At 40.6% G+C, this 12,141-nt stretch overlaps 2 protein-coding genes across 2 annotated transcripts in view; one reads left to right on the top strand and one right to left on the bottom strand.

Annotated features, from left to right (window-relative positions):
* Window positions 1-8,851, bottom strand: part of shpk (sedoheptulokinase) — a 10,034-nt gene extending 1,183 nt beyond the window's left edge. The window contains exons 1-7 of the mRNA XM_017714861.2: window positions 8,552-8,851; window positions 8,318-8,459; window positions 6,593-6,776; window positions 6,174-6,326; window positions 4,203-4,378; window positions 2,961-3,161; window positions 1-1,283 (exon numbers count right to left, since the gene is read on the bottom strand). The exon at window positions 1-1,283 is cut by the window's left edge and continues 1,183 nt beyond it. Of these exons, the coding sequence (XP_017570350.2) occupies window positions 835-1,283; window positions 2,961-3,161; window positions 4,203-4,378; window positions 6,174-6,326; window positions 6,593-6,776; window positions 8,318-8,459; window positions 8,552-8,692 (1,446 nt within the window). The 5' untranslated portion in view covers window positions 8,693-8,851 and the 3' untranslated portion in view covers window positions 1-834. The remainder of the gene's footprint in view (window positions 1,284-2,960; window positions 3,162-4,202; window positions 4,379-6,173; window positions 6,327-6,592; window positions 6,777-8,317; window positions 8,460-8,551) is intronic.
* Window positions 8,852-9,338: 487 nt separating this feature from the next.
* On the top strand, window positions 9,339-11,034 carry emc6 (ER membrane protein complex subunit 6). The gene is made up of 2 exons (XM_017714898.2): window positions 9,339-9,570; window positions 9,709-11,034. The coding sequence occupies exon 2, from the start codon at window positions 9,744-9,746 to the stop codon at window positions 10,074-10,076; it is 333 nt and encodes a 110-aa protein (XP_017570387.1). The 5' UTR covers window positions 9,339-9,570; window positions 9,709-9,743; the 3' UTR covers window positions 10,077-11,034.
* The last annotated feature ends 1,107 nt before the right edge of the window (window positions 11,035-12,141 follow it).

Here is a 12,141-nt window from a genome sequence, read left to right as displayed (position 1 = left end):
TTCCACCCAATACAGCTATGGAACTTTATGGCTGTACTGTGTGCAGGTCAGAGATGCCATGCAAGACAAGCAATGACCCACCTAATGAGGGCTGAAATCTCCGTGCCACCCTGACTGTGTCCACCTTGCATCTGGGAACACCAACACCCCAGACAATTCTGGGAGCATGATGTGCAGAGCAATTTTTTAAACAATCTTTGGATTAGGAAATTTCAGAATGCTGAAGGCAACCTTCCAAAAGCTATGAACCATCATCGGACCATCTTCAGGACTTATGGATCATAAGTCCTGAAGATCATATATGGATCATTCAGGACTATGCATCATTTATTCGAAAAACTCTTATCCATCACTTTTCCATCATTTTTTGCATTCCAGCTTTGGTGGCTTCTAATTAAAACTTTTTGGAATATTTTTCAAATTTTGTGTATTTTCCATTCAGTTTTTTCTGTACATTTTCAAAATTCGCAAAAACTGGTGGATGGAAAACCTGCTTGTTTAGTCTGGAATTAGAGCTCTACACAATCAAGACACTATTAACATGTCAAAAAACGAATCGAGCTCTTAATTAAAAATCTGAAAATAAGTGTACTGCTACACCCCTACTACGTATTTATGGATTCACATTGTGAAAGTATGTTTACATGATTATTATCCTTTGCTTTAACAGAATATTAAAAGTGTACATCAAATCTTTCTGTCAGACAGAAATTTCTTTCTGATTAAACTCAAGTGGAAAACTCTATTCCGATTTAGGTAAGTACATGAAAGCTTTTTATTCCGATCAACCGACTCGTCACATTATTGGATGTAAACATAGCCACTGAGGTGAGGTTACGTTACGTGCTTACAGTAAACACTGTGGCTAATGCTACGTGCAGTATCTTTGCACAGTTTGTCATTAAAAACCATTGCTACACCAACTGCTGAGTCCACATCCTCCCCATAGACCACAGGCAGGGGGGACATTCGCTCTACTTCCTGCTTCAAGACCTCGTTACGAGACAAAGCACTCCCACTACCCATAATCCTTTTCACTCCCGCAGCCAGCAGCATCTGAGGGGGCATCATGGTGGCAAGGTTAGCCAAGATCCCTCTGCAAACGCCGCGAGTCACATGACCCAGTGAGAGGTTGGTGGGGGAGATGTCTGAGACCCGGCCGAGGCTGGTGGGGTTGTGCCTTTCGCCCAGCAGGGTCGGAGTCACACACAGGTCAGTGTTGGGTTGGGTCAGGGCACACTGGACCAGTGTGGAGTACACTTTGGACTCACTCAGCTCCACTCCTGCAAAATGAAATTAAGAGATCGTGAAATGAAAGCCAAATACTTTCAAAACATTTCAGGAAAACGGGACAAAAGAAGGTAAAGCAGTATATTTGGCAAGAACAATCTGATTAGCAAATTAAATGTATGTTATGTTATAATAAAGGTTCCCTTATGGCTCTTGTTTGGATGTAAAGTATTTGGAAAGTGACCAATCAAGATGGGATTAAAGTGTAGACTTTCAGCTTTAAATCAAAAATATTGCATTAACTGTTTAAGAATTACACCCATTTTTACATATTTCTTTCATTTTCACAAGCACAAAAGTAATTGTACAGTTGACGGATGAGCAGTTTCATTGGTAACACTCAAGAACAGAAAGGCCAGATTTGAGTTTGCTAGAAAAATCTAAAAAAGCCTGTTCAGTTCTTGAAGATTCTGTTCTGACCAAGATTAACGGAAGAGCTCCTGAGCTGAAGCTTACCACATGATGGTGGAACATGGTGGAGGTAGTGTTATGGCATGGGCATGTGTGGCTGCCAATGGAACTCACTCACTGGTGTCAACTGATGATGTGAGTGCTGATAGAAGTAGCAGAAAGACCCATAAACAAGCAGTCTTTGAAGGTGGCTGCATTGAAGGCTTTGCAAAGCACCTTAATGGAGGACACTCAGCATTTGGTGATGTCCATGACTTCCAGACTTAAGCAGTGGTTTACTGCAAGCATTTGCATCCAAGAATTCAAAATAATTCTTGTATTCATATTAGTTTGCTTTTGAGCCTGTTAACATGAAAGGACTATATAAAAAATGGCTGTATTTCCTAAATACAAAATTTTTGTTGAACCCCTGGAATTAAAGCAGCAAGTCGCCAGAGGCAAAATTCCAAATACATATGGACCTGAAAGTTACACTGTCCAAATGTCATTAAGATGTGGCATTTAAGGGAAGCTGTGGAAGTCAAGGCAAGCTCTGGAAGAGACAACTTTAATTAAACATATGCTGGCCATGAATTCAAAGCAAAACCCCCAAATGACAGCAAAGGCCCAGCAGAATGATTTAGCTGACATTAGTGTTGTAGGTCTTGAGTTGGGTCTCAAGACAACAAATTAGCAGTATCTGTCTTATCTCATTCTCAACATTGATCTTGTCTCAGGTAAAGGTGGACCTGGAAATTGCTCTTGAGACCACCGACTGCAATGTCTCCTTCTAACTGGAAATTGAACATTTTTTGATCATTACTGAATATCAACAAAACCTTCAAACAAAATAAAACAGTCCTTTCTCCACATCAATGGTTGCAAAACTTGCAACTCTTGGGCCACTCAAGCAACCACAAAAGCTTCTGTGGTCCACGAAAAGATGAACATTTTTTCTGACTCATATTAAGACAGCAAACAGCACAGAATGGTAGTTTCCTGTATTCAGTTCTTACACACTGCTGTGTTTTTGTGCATGCTACTACGTCTATTCTTCGTTTCAGTTTATACTCGGTTTTCTTCATTTTCTCAGTCATTTGGTGGCTGCGACATTTGTGACCTCATCACAAAAGTTGGTTTATGAAATATGCAAAACAACATCTAGACAGGCATTTTGGAAACAAGTGCTGGGGTCTGATGATGTACAGATAAAAGTCTTTGGGAACATTAAAAAGATCAATTTGATTTCACGTTGACTTGAAATAAGAAAATTTATTTACCAAGTTCTTTCATCCAAGAAGTCAGCATTCCTACAAATGTTGCCATGACATTGCCTCCGTTGAGTGAAGCAGCCACTGCCAGGTAGGTGTTGTGGAAGTAAGGGAAGTACGCAATGGGGGGAACCGGGTCTGGTGCTATTGGAGGAGTGAAGTCAGCTGGCATGGCAAACGTCAGCTGAGCTGAAGTGCTCAGGTTTAGTACTGTAAATGACGTGGAAAGTTATAGTGATAAAACAGCTCTTATAAAGAGTTTATTGCTACAGGAATTTCTCATAGAAAAACTGCACATTTTAGAGCTTTTTGAGCTCTTATCATGAAAAACTTATTTTTTCTCCTTTTTTGAAATAGAAGAGCTTGACCAAGTATATAAATAAGTCCCTGGACAAAATTAGTTGCATCATCTCTTCTCTAATACATGGTTAAGCACTGAATTGCCTTAATGACTATACAAATGTCAGGTAAGGATTGCCACATTCCAGGATAACAACTGTTTGGTGTCTGTATGTGACTGGTTCAGCAGACATTTGAAAATTTCTGCATGATTAAACTGTTAAGATGTGAACTCATTAAGGTTAGTTTAACATGAAATGCTTCATTTTAGAGAAACTTACCAAGTTATAATTGTTTAGAGTGGTGGTGAAAGGAAACAGATGTCCAAAATGTTTAACACCTCTAAAAGCTTCATCACAGAAAGTTTTATGCAGTGAATATGAATACAAAGCCTGATGCCTGAGTTTTTTAATTCACTTGTGGTGGAGAGTCACATCCAGGGCGTTGTAACGTAACATAGTTCTTATAGATTCAATTTAGATTCATCACTATTTCTCCTTTATCAACATGGACATGTGTAGGGTTGCTGGACATTTTGGATAATAAACATTTTGGCCCCTGGTTCCTATGAGCACCACTGTACAGATCAGTTATATCAGTAAATTTTTCTACAATTAACCATTTCACATCAAACCACTCTGAATGACTTTGTTTACATGTTACCAACTGAGTTGTATTGAAAATTTGTAAAATCGTTGCAATTCCTTTAAGACAAGGAGATGCATAACCAAGTATGATTCATGCAACTAATTTTTTGTCCAATGAGCTTATCAAAATGTATCATTTGATAAGTGTTGTTACAAAAAACAAGACAGTTACATATATTTACCTACTGCTTACAGGATTATTAAAAACATCACAGATGATCCTAGATCAGATATTGGCGCTTGATGTCCATGTTCTCAACTGTACCTGCATCAGCTTTGTCCCTCATACAGGAGTAGACGCTGCACTGGAAGTCTCCCAGGGCCGCTCCAACAGGGGTGTCAGCAGGGATTCCATGCCATGCTGAGCAGGTGCGTCCAGCTATAGATCCAGATTCCACAGGCACAGGCAATAAGTGCACAGGGAAGCCAGCACCTTTCAGTCTAATATTAAAAGATCAGACACAGATCAGAATCATCCGGCCTCTAAACCATCTGTTCAATATCAGTATGCGCATGAATCTTATATAAATGTAGCTATAATTAGTCAGCGTGTAACAATTTTAAGTACATTATTAAAAAATCTAAGAAATTTGAAACGGTATAAGTGTTGCACCAATCGAGTGTCTCATTTACCATCTTCCATGGAAGCCATGAAACATGAAAAAACACAAAAAACCCATTAACTAATATATTTCATTCTCAGTGCACATATTTTGCTTTTGTGGCATGTTTAATTTGACAGAAGGGCTATTTAAGGTATAGTTCAGATTTCTGTATTTCTAAAAGCCCATTTGCACTGATTTATAAGATTATGGGGGAGATTACTAACATTTTGTGCCATCACAACCATTTTCTAATTAAAAATGACTTTCCTATATAGGCGCTATGGGCCTTTAGTAAACCATAATAAGATCAAATTGGTGGACAATACTGTTTTTTTTGCCTCACTGCATATCATAGTACAGAATACTCATCAGAGATTATTGTACATATACATTAGACATATGTATTATAATAACAGGTTATTACCAGCCACTCATACTAATTTACCAGGATTGCTGCTGACTGGGTGCTCCTATGCCTGTGAAAAGCTTGTATTATTTTTGGTGCCAACAATGGCTGCTCTTGTTTTTGCTCAGAAATGGCAATCGAACTACATGGAAGCCACGAACCATGTCTCCACCAGATGAAAAAGTTGCCTGTTGTTTTTTTCCCTCATTTCTGGCAACAGTAAGTTAAATTCTGGCTTATGTCTGAAACCTTAATATTTTAATTATTGTGTCTCATATTCTCAATATTTGGACGTAGTTTGTTGAAATGACTTATTTTAAACAAAAAAGCATACCAATTCAAACCACTGAGAAGACAAAGCAATATTTTTTGGATGAAAAGACATGCTGCTACCAAAAAGGGAGGAAAAAATGAAATTGTGATTAAACAGATTTTTTCCTTCCTGGCAGAAACAGGCTTCCATAAAAAAAGAGCGTAAACACAACAGGATTTATACTGCATAATACTGGTCACGCCCACCAGCACAAACTGTATGTAGACCATTAGCAAGTACCATTTATTTGTAAATTTGCCCCAAAAAAGGTTAAAAGGGTTAAATGTTTAATAGCAAAAATATTGAAAAATATAAGGGTTTGTTTTTTTTGTTTTGAAATGAATTTGTATTTTTCTGAGCCAAACCAGTCTGTGTAGTTTACACATTCACATGCAAACGTTTAAACACCTCTTGAGAAATTACGTCCTGTTGATTTTCTAAGTGTTAACACGTCGTCTACAGAGAACACACCCCTGCATACTTTAATACACAGTTGCTGTTTACTTTTGTACTGAAACAGAAAGATAAAACATAAAACCTGGCCTGTGCGTAAGTTATATTTTATATATTAAACCTGGCAGATTTTGCACAAACTGTGCACTAAAGTTTGGGGAAAATGCCATATTTAAGTCTGTAGAGGATGTGTTAACTCCTGTTCACTTTGAAAATTCACCAAACTTTCACAAACAACTGCAATCAGAGCCCCGTAGAATCAAGAGAGTCAAACATAAACTTGAATAAAAAATAGAATCTAATTTTTAAAAATGTATTACACCCTAATAATTTGGTGAAAAGCACCAGAGTGTAATGATGAGCACCTTTTGATGAAGCTGTACTCCTTCATCTCTACAGCATATGTGCCTCATATATATTAACTGTGTTCCTTGCAAAATAATGCAATTGCAGTCTTACATCTCCATGTTCCATTGGTTGTTGGTGGTGTTGAAGTAGCCCCAGCTAGCAGCGTTCTGCCCAGTCATGACACAGTCCTCAGAGCCGCACAGCATAGAGACTACATAATCCTGGATGGTCCCTGCCACGCTGAACTCTGAAAGCAACGCTGGCCTGTATTGAGAAGGTGTAAATCATGCAGCCCAAAGACATGTAGTCAGGCCAAATGGAGATGCTAAATTGCCCCTAGTTGTGAAGATGTGTGCTAATGTCTGTGTGTCTGCCCTGTGATGGGCTGGCGACCTGTCCAGGCTGTTTCGTGCCTTCTGCCCAATGACTGCTGAGATAGCATCCTACTACTGCTTTCATAGCACAATTACTGCTTCCATCTGCTTCAAATCATTCCTGACAACACGGTGAAACAGTACAGAGCATCTCACCTGTGCTTGGTGTACCAGAAGATGGAGGCACAGCCAAATCCAGTGGCCACACTCAGGTGAGACTCCGGTTTGGGCAGCGATGAGAGGAAGTCACTGCTACATCGTCCATCCTGCCATGTGATCAGACGACTCACGTCTTGAGGTATGAACGTGTGACCTGCATCACCACTGGACCATTTACAACCTAATGGTGCAACAGAAGACAATACAATGAACACCTGAATAGATTTATCTATAGGAATGCTGTCTAAATGAAGTGTGCAAAAGCTTTATAGACACCATGTCCAAAAGTATCCAGACGCCCCATGTATTTAGTGAGTTCCTCTACTTTAAGCTGCTCCTATTGCTAACACAGGTGTTCAACTGCTCAAACACAGCCTATGTAATATCTATAGAAAAGCATCAACCAATAGAATTGGACGCCCTGGTTTAGCCACACAAGTCAAAGCTCGTCATGGCCAATGGCAAATATTGGCTAGTGTAGGAATGGGAATTCTAGTCACCTCCAGATTGATACTCATGCGGTTCAAAGATCATAACATGATTACAGCATGGTTCTCAATGCATCCTATTTGTTTTCATATATTTATGAACAAGTTGTGTTTACTATGATTTTTTACTATGACCTTTTATTTCATTTGTGAGTGTAAGCATGCCTATGTACATCTTCTCATCCAAAACAGGCAGTGCCAAAGTATTCTACTTTATATTGGCTCTTGGTAAGCACATGTTTGCTTTACAGAAGAAGAAATGCAGAGCCTATAAAAAAATCACTTATGAGGTTTTGTTAATTGATTCAGAACTGAAAAGTCTCTAAGACTCAATTTATTCTCCCATCCCTAGTATAAAACCCTCCAGTACTGGAACTGCATTCTCCCCAAGGACTCCTACTAGTGTATATACACCAAACAGCCATGAAATTAACACCATCTCTTTGTTTCTACACTCACTGTCCATTTTATCAGCTCCACTTACCAAATAGGAACACATGTATTTTCAATAACAGACTGTAGTCCATCTGTTTCTCTGCATACTTTGTTGGAGCCCTATTACCCATTAGACATGGTGGTGGTGTGTTAGTGTGTGCTGTGCTGGTATGAGTGGATCAGACGCAGCAGTGCTGCTGGAGGTTTTAAACACTGTGTCCACTCACTGTCCACTCTATTAGACATTCTGTCAGAGACTAATCTGTTACTGCATATTTTGTGTTGGTCATCCTTTAGTCCTTCATCAGTGGTCACAGGACGCTGCCTATCAGAGGCTGTTGGCTGGATATTTTTGGTTGGTGGATTATTCTCAGTCCAGCAGTGACACCGAGGGGTTTAAAAACTCCAGCAGCACTGCTGTCTGATCCACTCAGACCAGCGCAACACACACTAACACACCACCACCACATCAGTGTCACTGCAGTGCTGAGAATGATCCATCACCCACATAATACCCGCTCTGAGGTGGTCCTGTGGGGGTCCTGACCACTGAAGAACAGGGTAAAAGGGGGCTAACAAAGTATGCAGAGATACAGATGGACAGTCTGTAATTGTAGAAATACAAAGTGCTCGTATTTGGTAAGTGGAGCCAATAAATAAACAATGAGTGTAGATACAAGGAGATGCTTTTAATGTTATGGCTCATCAGTGTATATACCCCTATTTTCATTTCAGAAGAAACCTTCTTTGAGCAAGTGTCTACAAACCTTTGGACATATAGTTTATACTGACTTAGCACCTGTTCTAGACTTCCAGAACACGACCCCATGCATCTGTCCCGATACCCCAATACATATGACCTTATTCAGCTTCTCCTTGGGAAGGGCAGCCATGCACTGGTCAAGAGCGGAGACTATCCGTGCAGGGTCCTGCTCCTTGGCCTGAACGGGAGAGCTTGGGTCATTTTCAACACGAATACGGAAAGAATAATAAAGCTTTAGTCATCAGTGTCATAGCGGCAGCTGAAACGTACGTGTTCAGCGTCTTCGTTGCTGACATCTGAGCTGGCGGGGAAAGCGCGGCTGTCCGTTACGGTCTTTGACTGCGAATCAAGCAGCACTACCTTGATGGAGGTGGTTCCCAGATCCATGCCCAAAACATACTGAGCAGCCATGGTTGTTTACGCTACTAAACTGATCAAAGTACTTGAGTCAAAAATACTAAGTATTATTAGTTTTTTTTTCATGCAGTGTTTTTGTTAAAATAAAGACTGAGGACGGTTAAAAACCGGTTTGGCCACATCACTAGCTTCCAAAGTCCGCATTACGCGCGCATTGAGCCTTTGTGGCTGCCGTCGTGACGTAATTAACAACAACCGTCAAGTTCATTTTGTAGTTTTAACCAGAGCCGGTTCTCCGGTTCTCCGGTTCCAGCAGAGAACTAGTTTTACTTGGATTAGTGTTTAACTTATTTTAAAATGTCGTTTCACTTTTTTTTGTCTCCTTTTCGCTATTGTTATTTATTTAATTCTTTATCCTATTTTATTAATTTTACTCCCTCTCGTTTTAATTGCATTTTATTGCTGTGTCGCAACTACATTTCATATTTGAACAGCTTTATTATTATTATTATTAGTAGTAGTATATTTACATACATCTGTATTATTATTATTATTATTATTATTATTATTTCGCTTATTATATAGCTATTTAAATACAAAAATGCACAAGAAATTCTCAATAAATAAAGGTATGCTTTATAACTAAATATTTTATCAGCGGACAAGCGAACTATTTGATTCGGAAGGCGACTTTTATTGATTAACCGTTTCCCGGTAGGCAATGCGAGAGAACATGGTTGCAGAGGAGTGACGTGAGAGTCGTTTTGTGTGGGATGTGATTTTCTGTGAGAAATACATTCGGCAAAAACACACAGTTCTTCACTTAATTACTGTTACCGACGGCCAGAGGTGTGATGGGATTAATGGTGGTGTAACTTTGTAGTTGGAGCGATTGTTACGTGGCGTTTTCTCTGAAACGGCGCTCAGCGTCGGTAAGTCTGAGCGAGCTAACCGACGTTAGCAGAGCTGGTCGCTGGGCTGAATGGCGGCAGGAGGCTGTATTGCTTGCGTGTAAATGGGTTGAACGGCGCTATTAGCGCGTCTGATTCTGTCTCCTTTTCTCCCCGTAGCGGTAAAGCAGGGTCGTTCTTGCTGAGGAAGAAGGATGGCCACTCTGGCAGCTAAACGCGAGGGACCGCAGTTCATCAGCGAGGTGGCCGTGAGGGGCAACGCGGCGGTGCTGGAGTACTGCCGGACCTCGGTGTCCGCTCTGTCCGGGGCCACCGCGGGTATCCTCGGTCTCACTGGCTTGTACGGTTTCATCTTCTATTTCCTGGCTTCCTTCCTCTTGTCGGTGCTCCTCATCCTCAAAGCTGGTCGCCGGTGGAACAAATGCTTCAAGTCGCGACGGCTGCTGTTTACCGGGGGCCTCGTCGGGGGCCTCTTCACCTACGTTTTGTTCTGGACTTTCCTCTACGGCATGGTGCATGTGTACTGAGAAAGGAAAGGACTCTGCAGTCCACGGGCTTTCGGGGTCGAGCAGCCACGTTGTAGTGCAGTGGTCTCCAAACCTGCCCAGCACATTTTAGTGTTTTCCTTGATCTTATCATACCTGATCCAAATAATCTGCACATTAACAAGCCTTGCCTGAGTAAAAGGGTGTGTTTGAGCAAGAAAACACAAAAATAGGCAGGACAAGGCTGCATTCAGAACCACATACGACAGGGGTTCCCTATCCCAGTCCTGGGGACCCCACACTATGCACATTTGTGATTTCCCCTGTCTAGCACACCTGATTCAGCTTTTTAATGAAATGGTAATAGTTCCTTTTGTGATGGGTTTAGGTGTGTTCCTAGGACTGACTTTGGGAACCCTTGGCGTACTATTACGTCTGGATAGTACATCACCATTAGTATAATGCATATAGTAGTATGTTGTTTTGGTTGAAGACGAGGATCAGGGCCGGAAAACTAGTATAGCTTTAATGAAATAGAGATTTGCAAGTGCGTAGATTGGGACAGTGCTAAATGTAAGAATGTGTTGGCTACTAAATGTATAGGCATTTAATCTAAAGTTTTTTTTTTTCCCTGTTGATATCCAGAGTGTAGTCAAATCTACACTTCTCTGTTGGTATCTAATTGCACTGAACTTTTCTGAAATGCTGCCCAATCCTGAACTGCCTCAGTACATGGGCTTGGAGGCCAGGGGTGAAGCTCACAGCCCTGAACCATGTCCTTTCCCCTTTGGAAACTGTGAGAGCTGTGTAGGTCAGTTTGGAGTTTAGCATACTGGTTGAGGGAACTAACAAACTTTGAGTTTTGTGAGCGACTATCTGTCATGTTCTCATTCCACTGAGGGGAAATATACAAACCATGCACCATGTAAGACCTGAATTATGTAACTACAGATAATGTGTTCAAGTATTTCTTCTACAATAAATTAATCCCTCAACACAATTGGTGTAAATGTTTGCTTTTGCATTTTGGTGTTTTCTCTGTGTTTATAATATTCATATTTAAAGATATGTTACAGGTGCTGATCTTTCATTAGAAAATACTTTGCACAGTTCTACTTCTCCATTGCGCAAAATATGTAAGTCCAGATTGCAAATGCAGTGACCAACTGGTTATTGGAGCAGGCCCCAGGTTACATGTTTTCAGAAGGTTAGACTGTGAAGAGATACAACTTGTGAACACGGATAAATGACATGGAACTAAATGGATGTACTACACTTTAGCTTCAAGTGATGCACATTGCACTTGAACAGCATGAGTTTTATTTTGTAACCTTGACCTTTATATATTGCTCATGTACACTATGTCCAAAAGTATCCAGACACCCCTCCAACCACCAGAGCACTTATTGTTGAATTGTTGACACAGGCGTTCAGTTGACAAACGCCTTAATTTTCATAGACAAGCAAAAACTGAGGAGATGCTCTAGAGCACCTCTAAATGAGGTCTTCAAGCCCAGTGCCTAGCCTCGGCTAGAGGGATATAAAGCCCCCCAGCATTGGGCTGTGGAGCAGTGGAACTGTGTTCTCTGGAGTGATGGAGCTCCATTTAATATCTTTGCGATCTTCCAACATGAGTAACTGACCTCACTAATGCTCTTGTGGCTGAATGCCTCAAACGCTCACAGCAATGTTCCAATTAAAGGAGGAACAAACTCTTAACCTCAGAAGATACACTAGATGAGCAGGTGTCTAGAAACTTTGGGACTTTTTTCAGTGCATTCAACATCACATATTTCACATTCGTGAACTGTTTTTTCAGTTTTCAGACAGCACAATGTATGCGTAAAGCAACAGGTTTAAAGTCTATCCCTTCCATTGCTATTAATATTTCCACTGAATTGTCCAATTTTGATGGTGTCCTTGGACACAAAGCCTGAAACAGACTGACTCTTTGGTGTGAGTACATCTTAGGCAAAGCTTCACGTAATACCTGATGTCCACGTAGAAATAACTTATTTCTGTCCACTCCCTCACTTTCCAGTCACAAGTGCAGAAAACTCTTGGTTCAGGGTGTCTGCAGGCTCTTAATAAGTCATTTGTCTCACAT

Source organism: Pygocentrus nattereri, chromosome 23 (genome assembly GCF_015220715.1).
Source record: "Pygocentrus nattereri isolate fPygNat1 chromosome 23, fPygNat1.pri, whole genome shotgun sequence".
In the NCBI taxonomy this organism is placed as follows: Eukaryota; Metazoa; Chordata; class Actinopteri; order Characiformes; family Serrasalmidae; genus Pygocentrus; species Pygocentrus nattereri.
Note: the sequence above shows the minus strand (reverse complement) of the source record. Positions and strands in the feature narration are given on the sequence as shown.

Excerpts from the sequence above, each read along its gene's own strand:
- emc6 (XM_017714898.2), top strand. The coding sequence starts at position 9,744 with ATGGCCACTCTGGCAGCTAAACGCGAGGGACCGCAGTTCATCAGCGAG.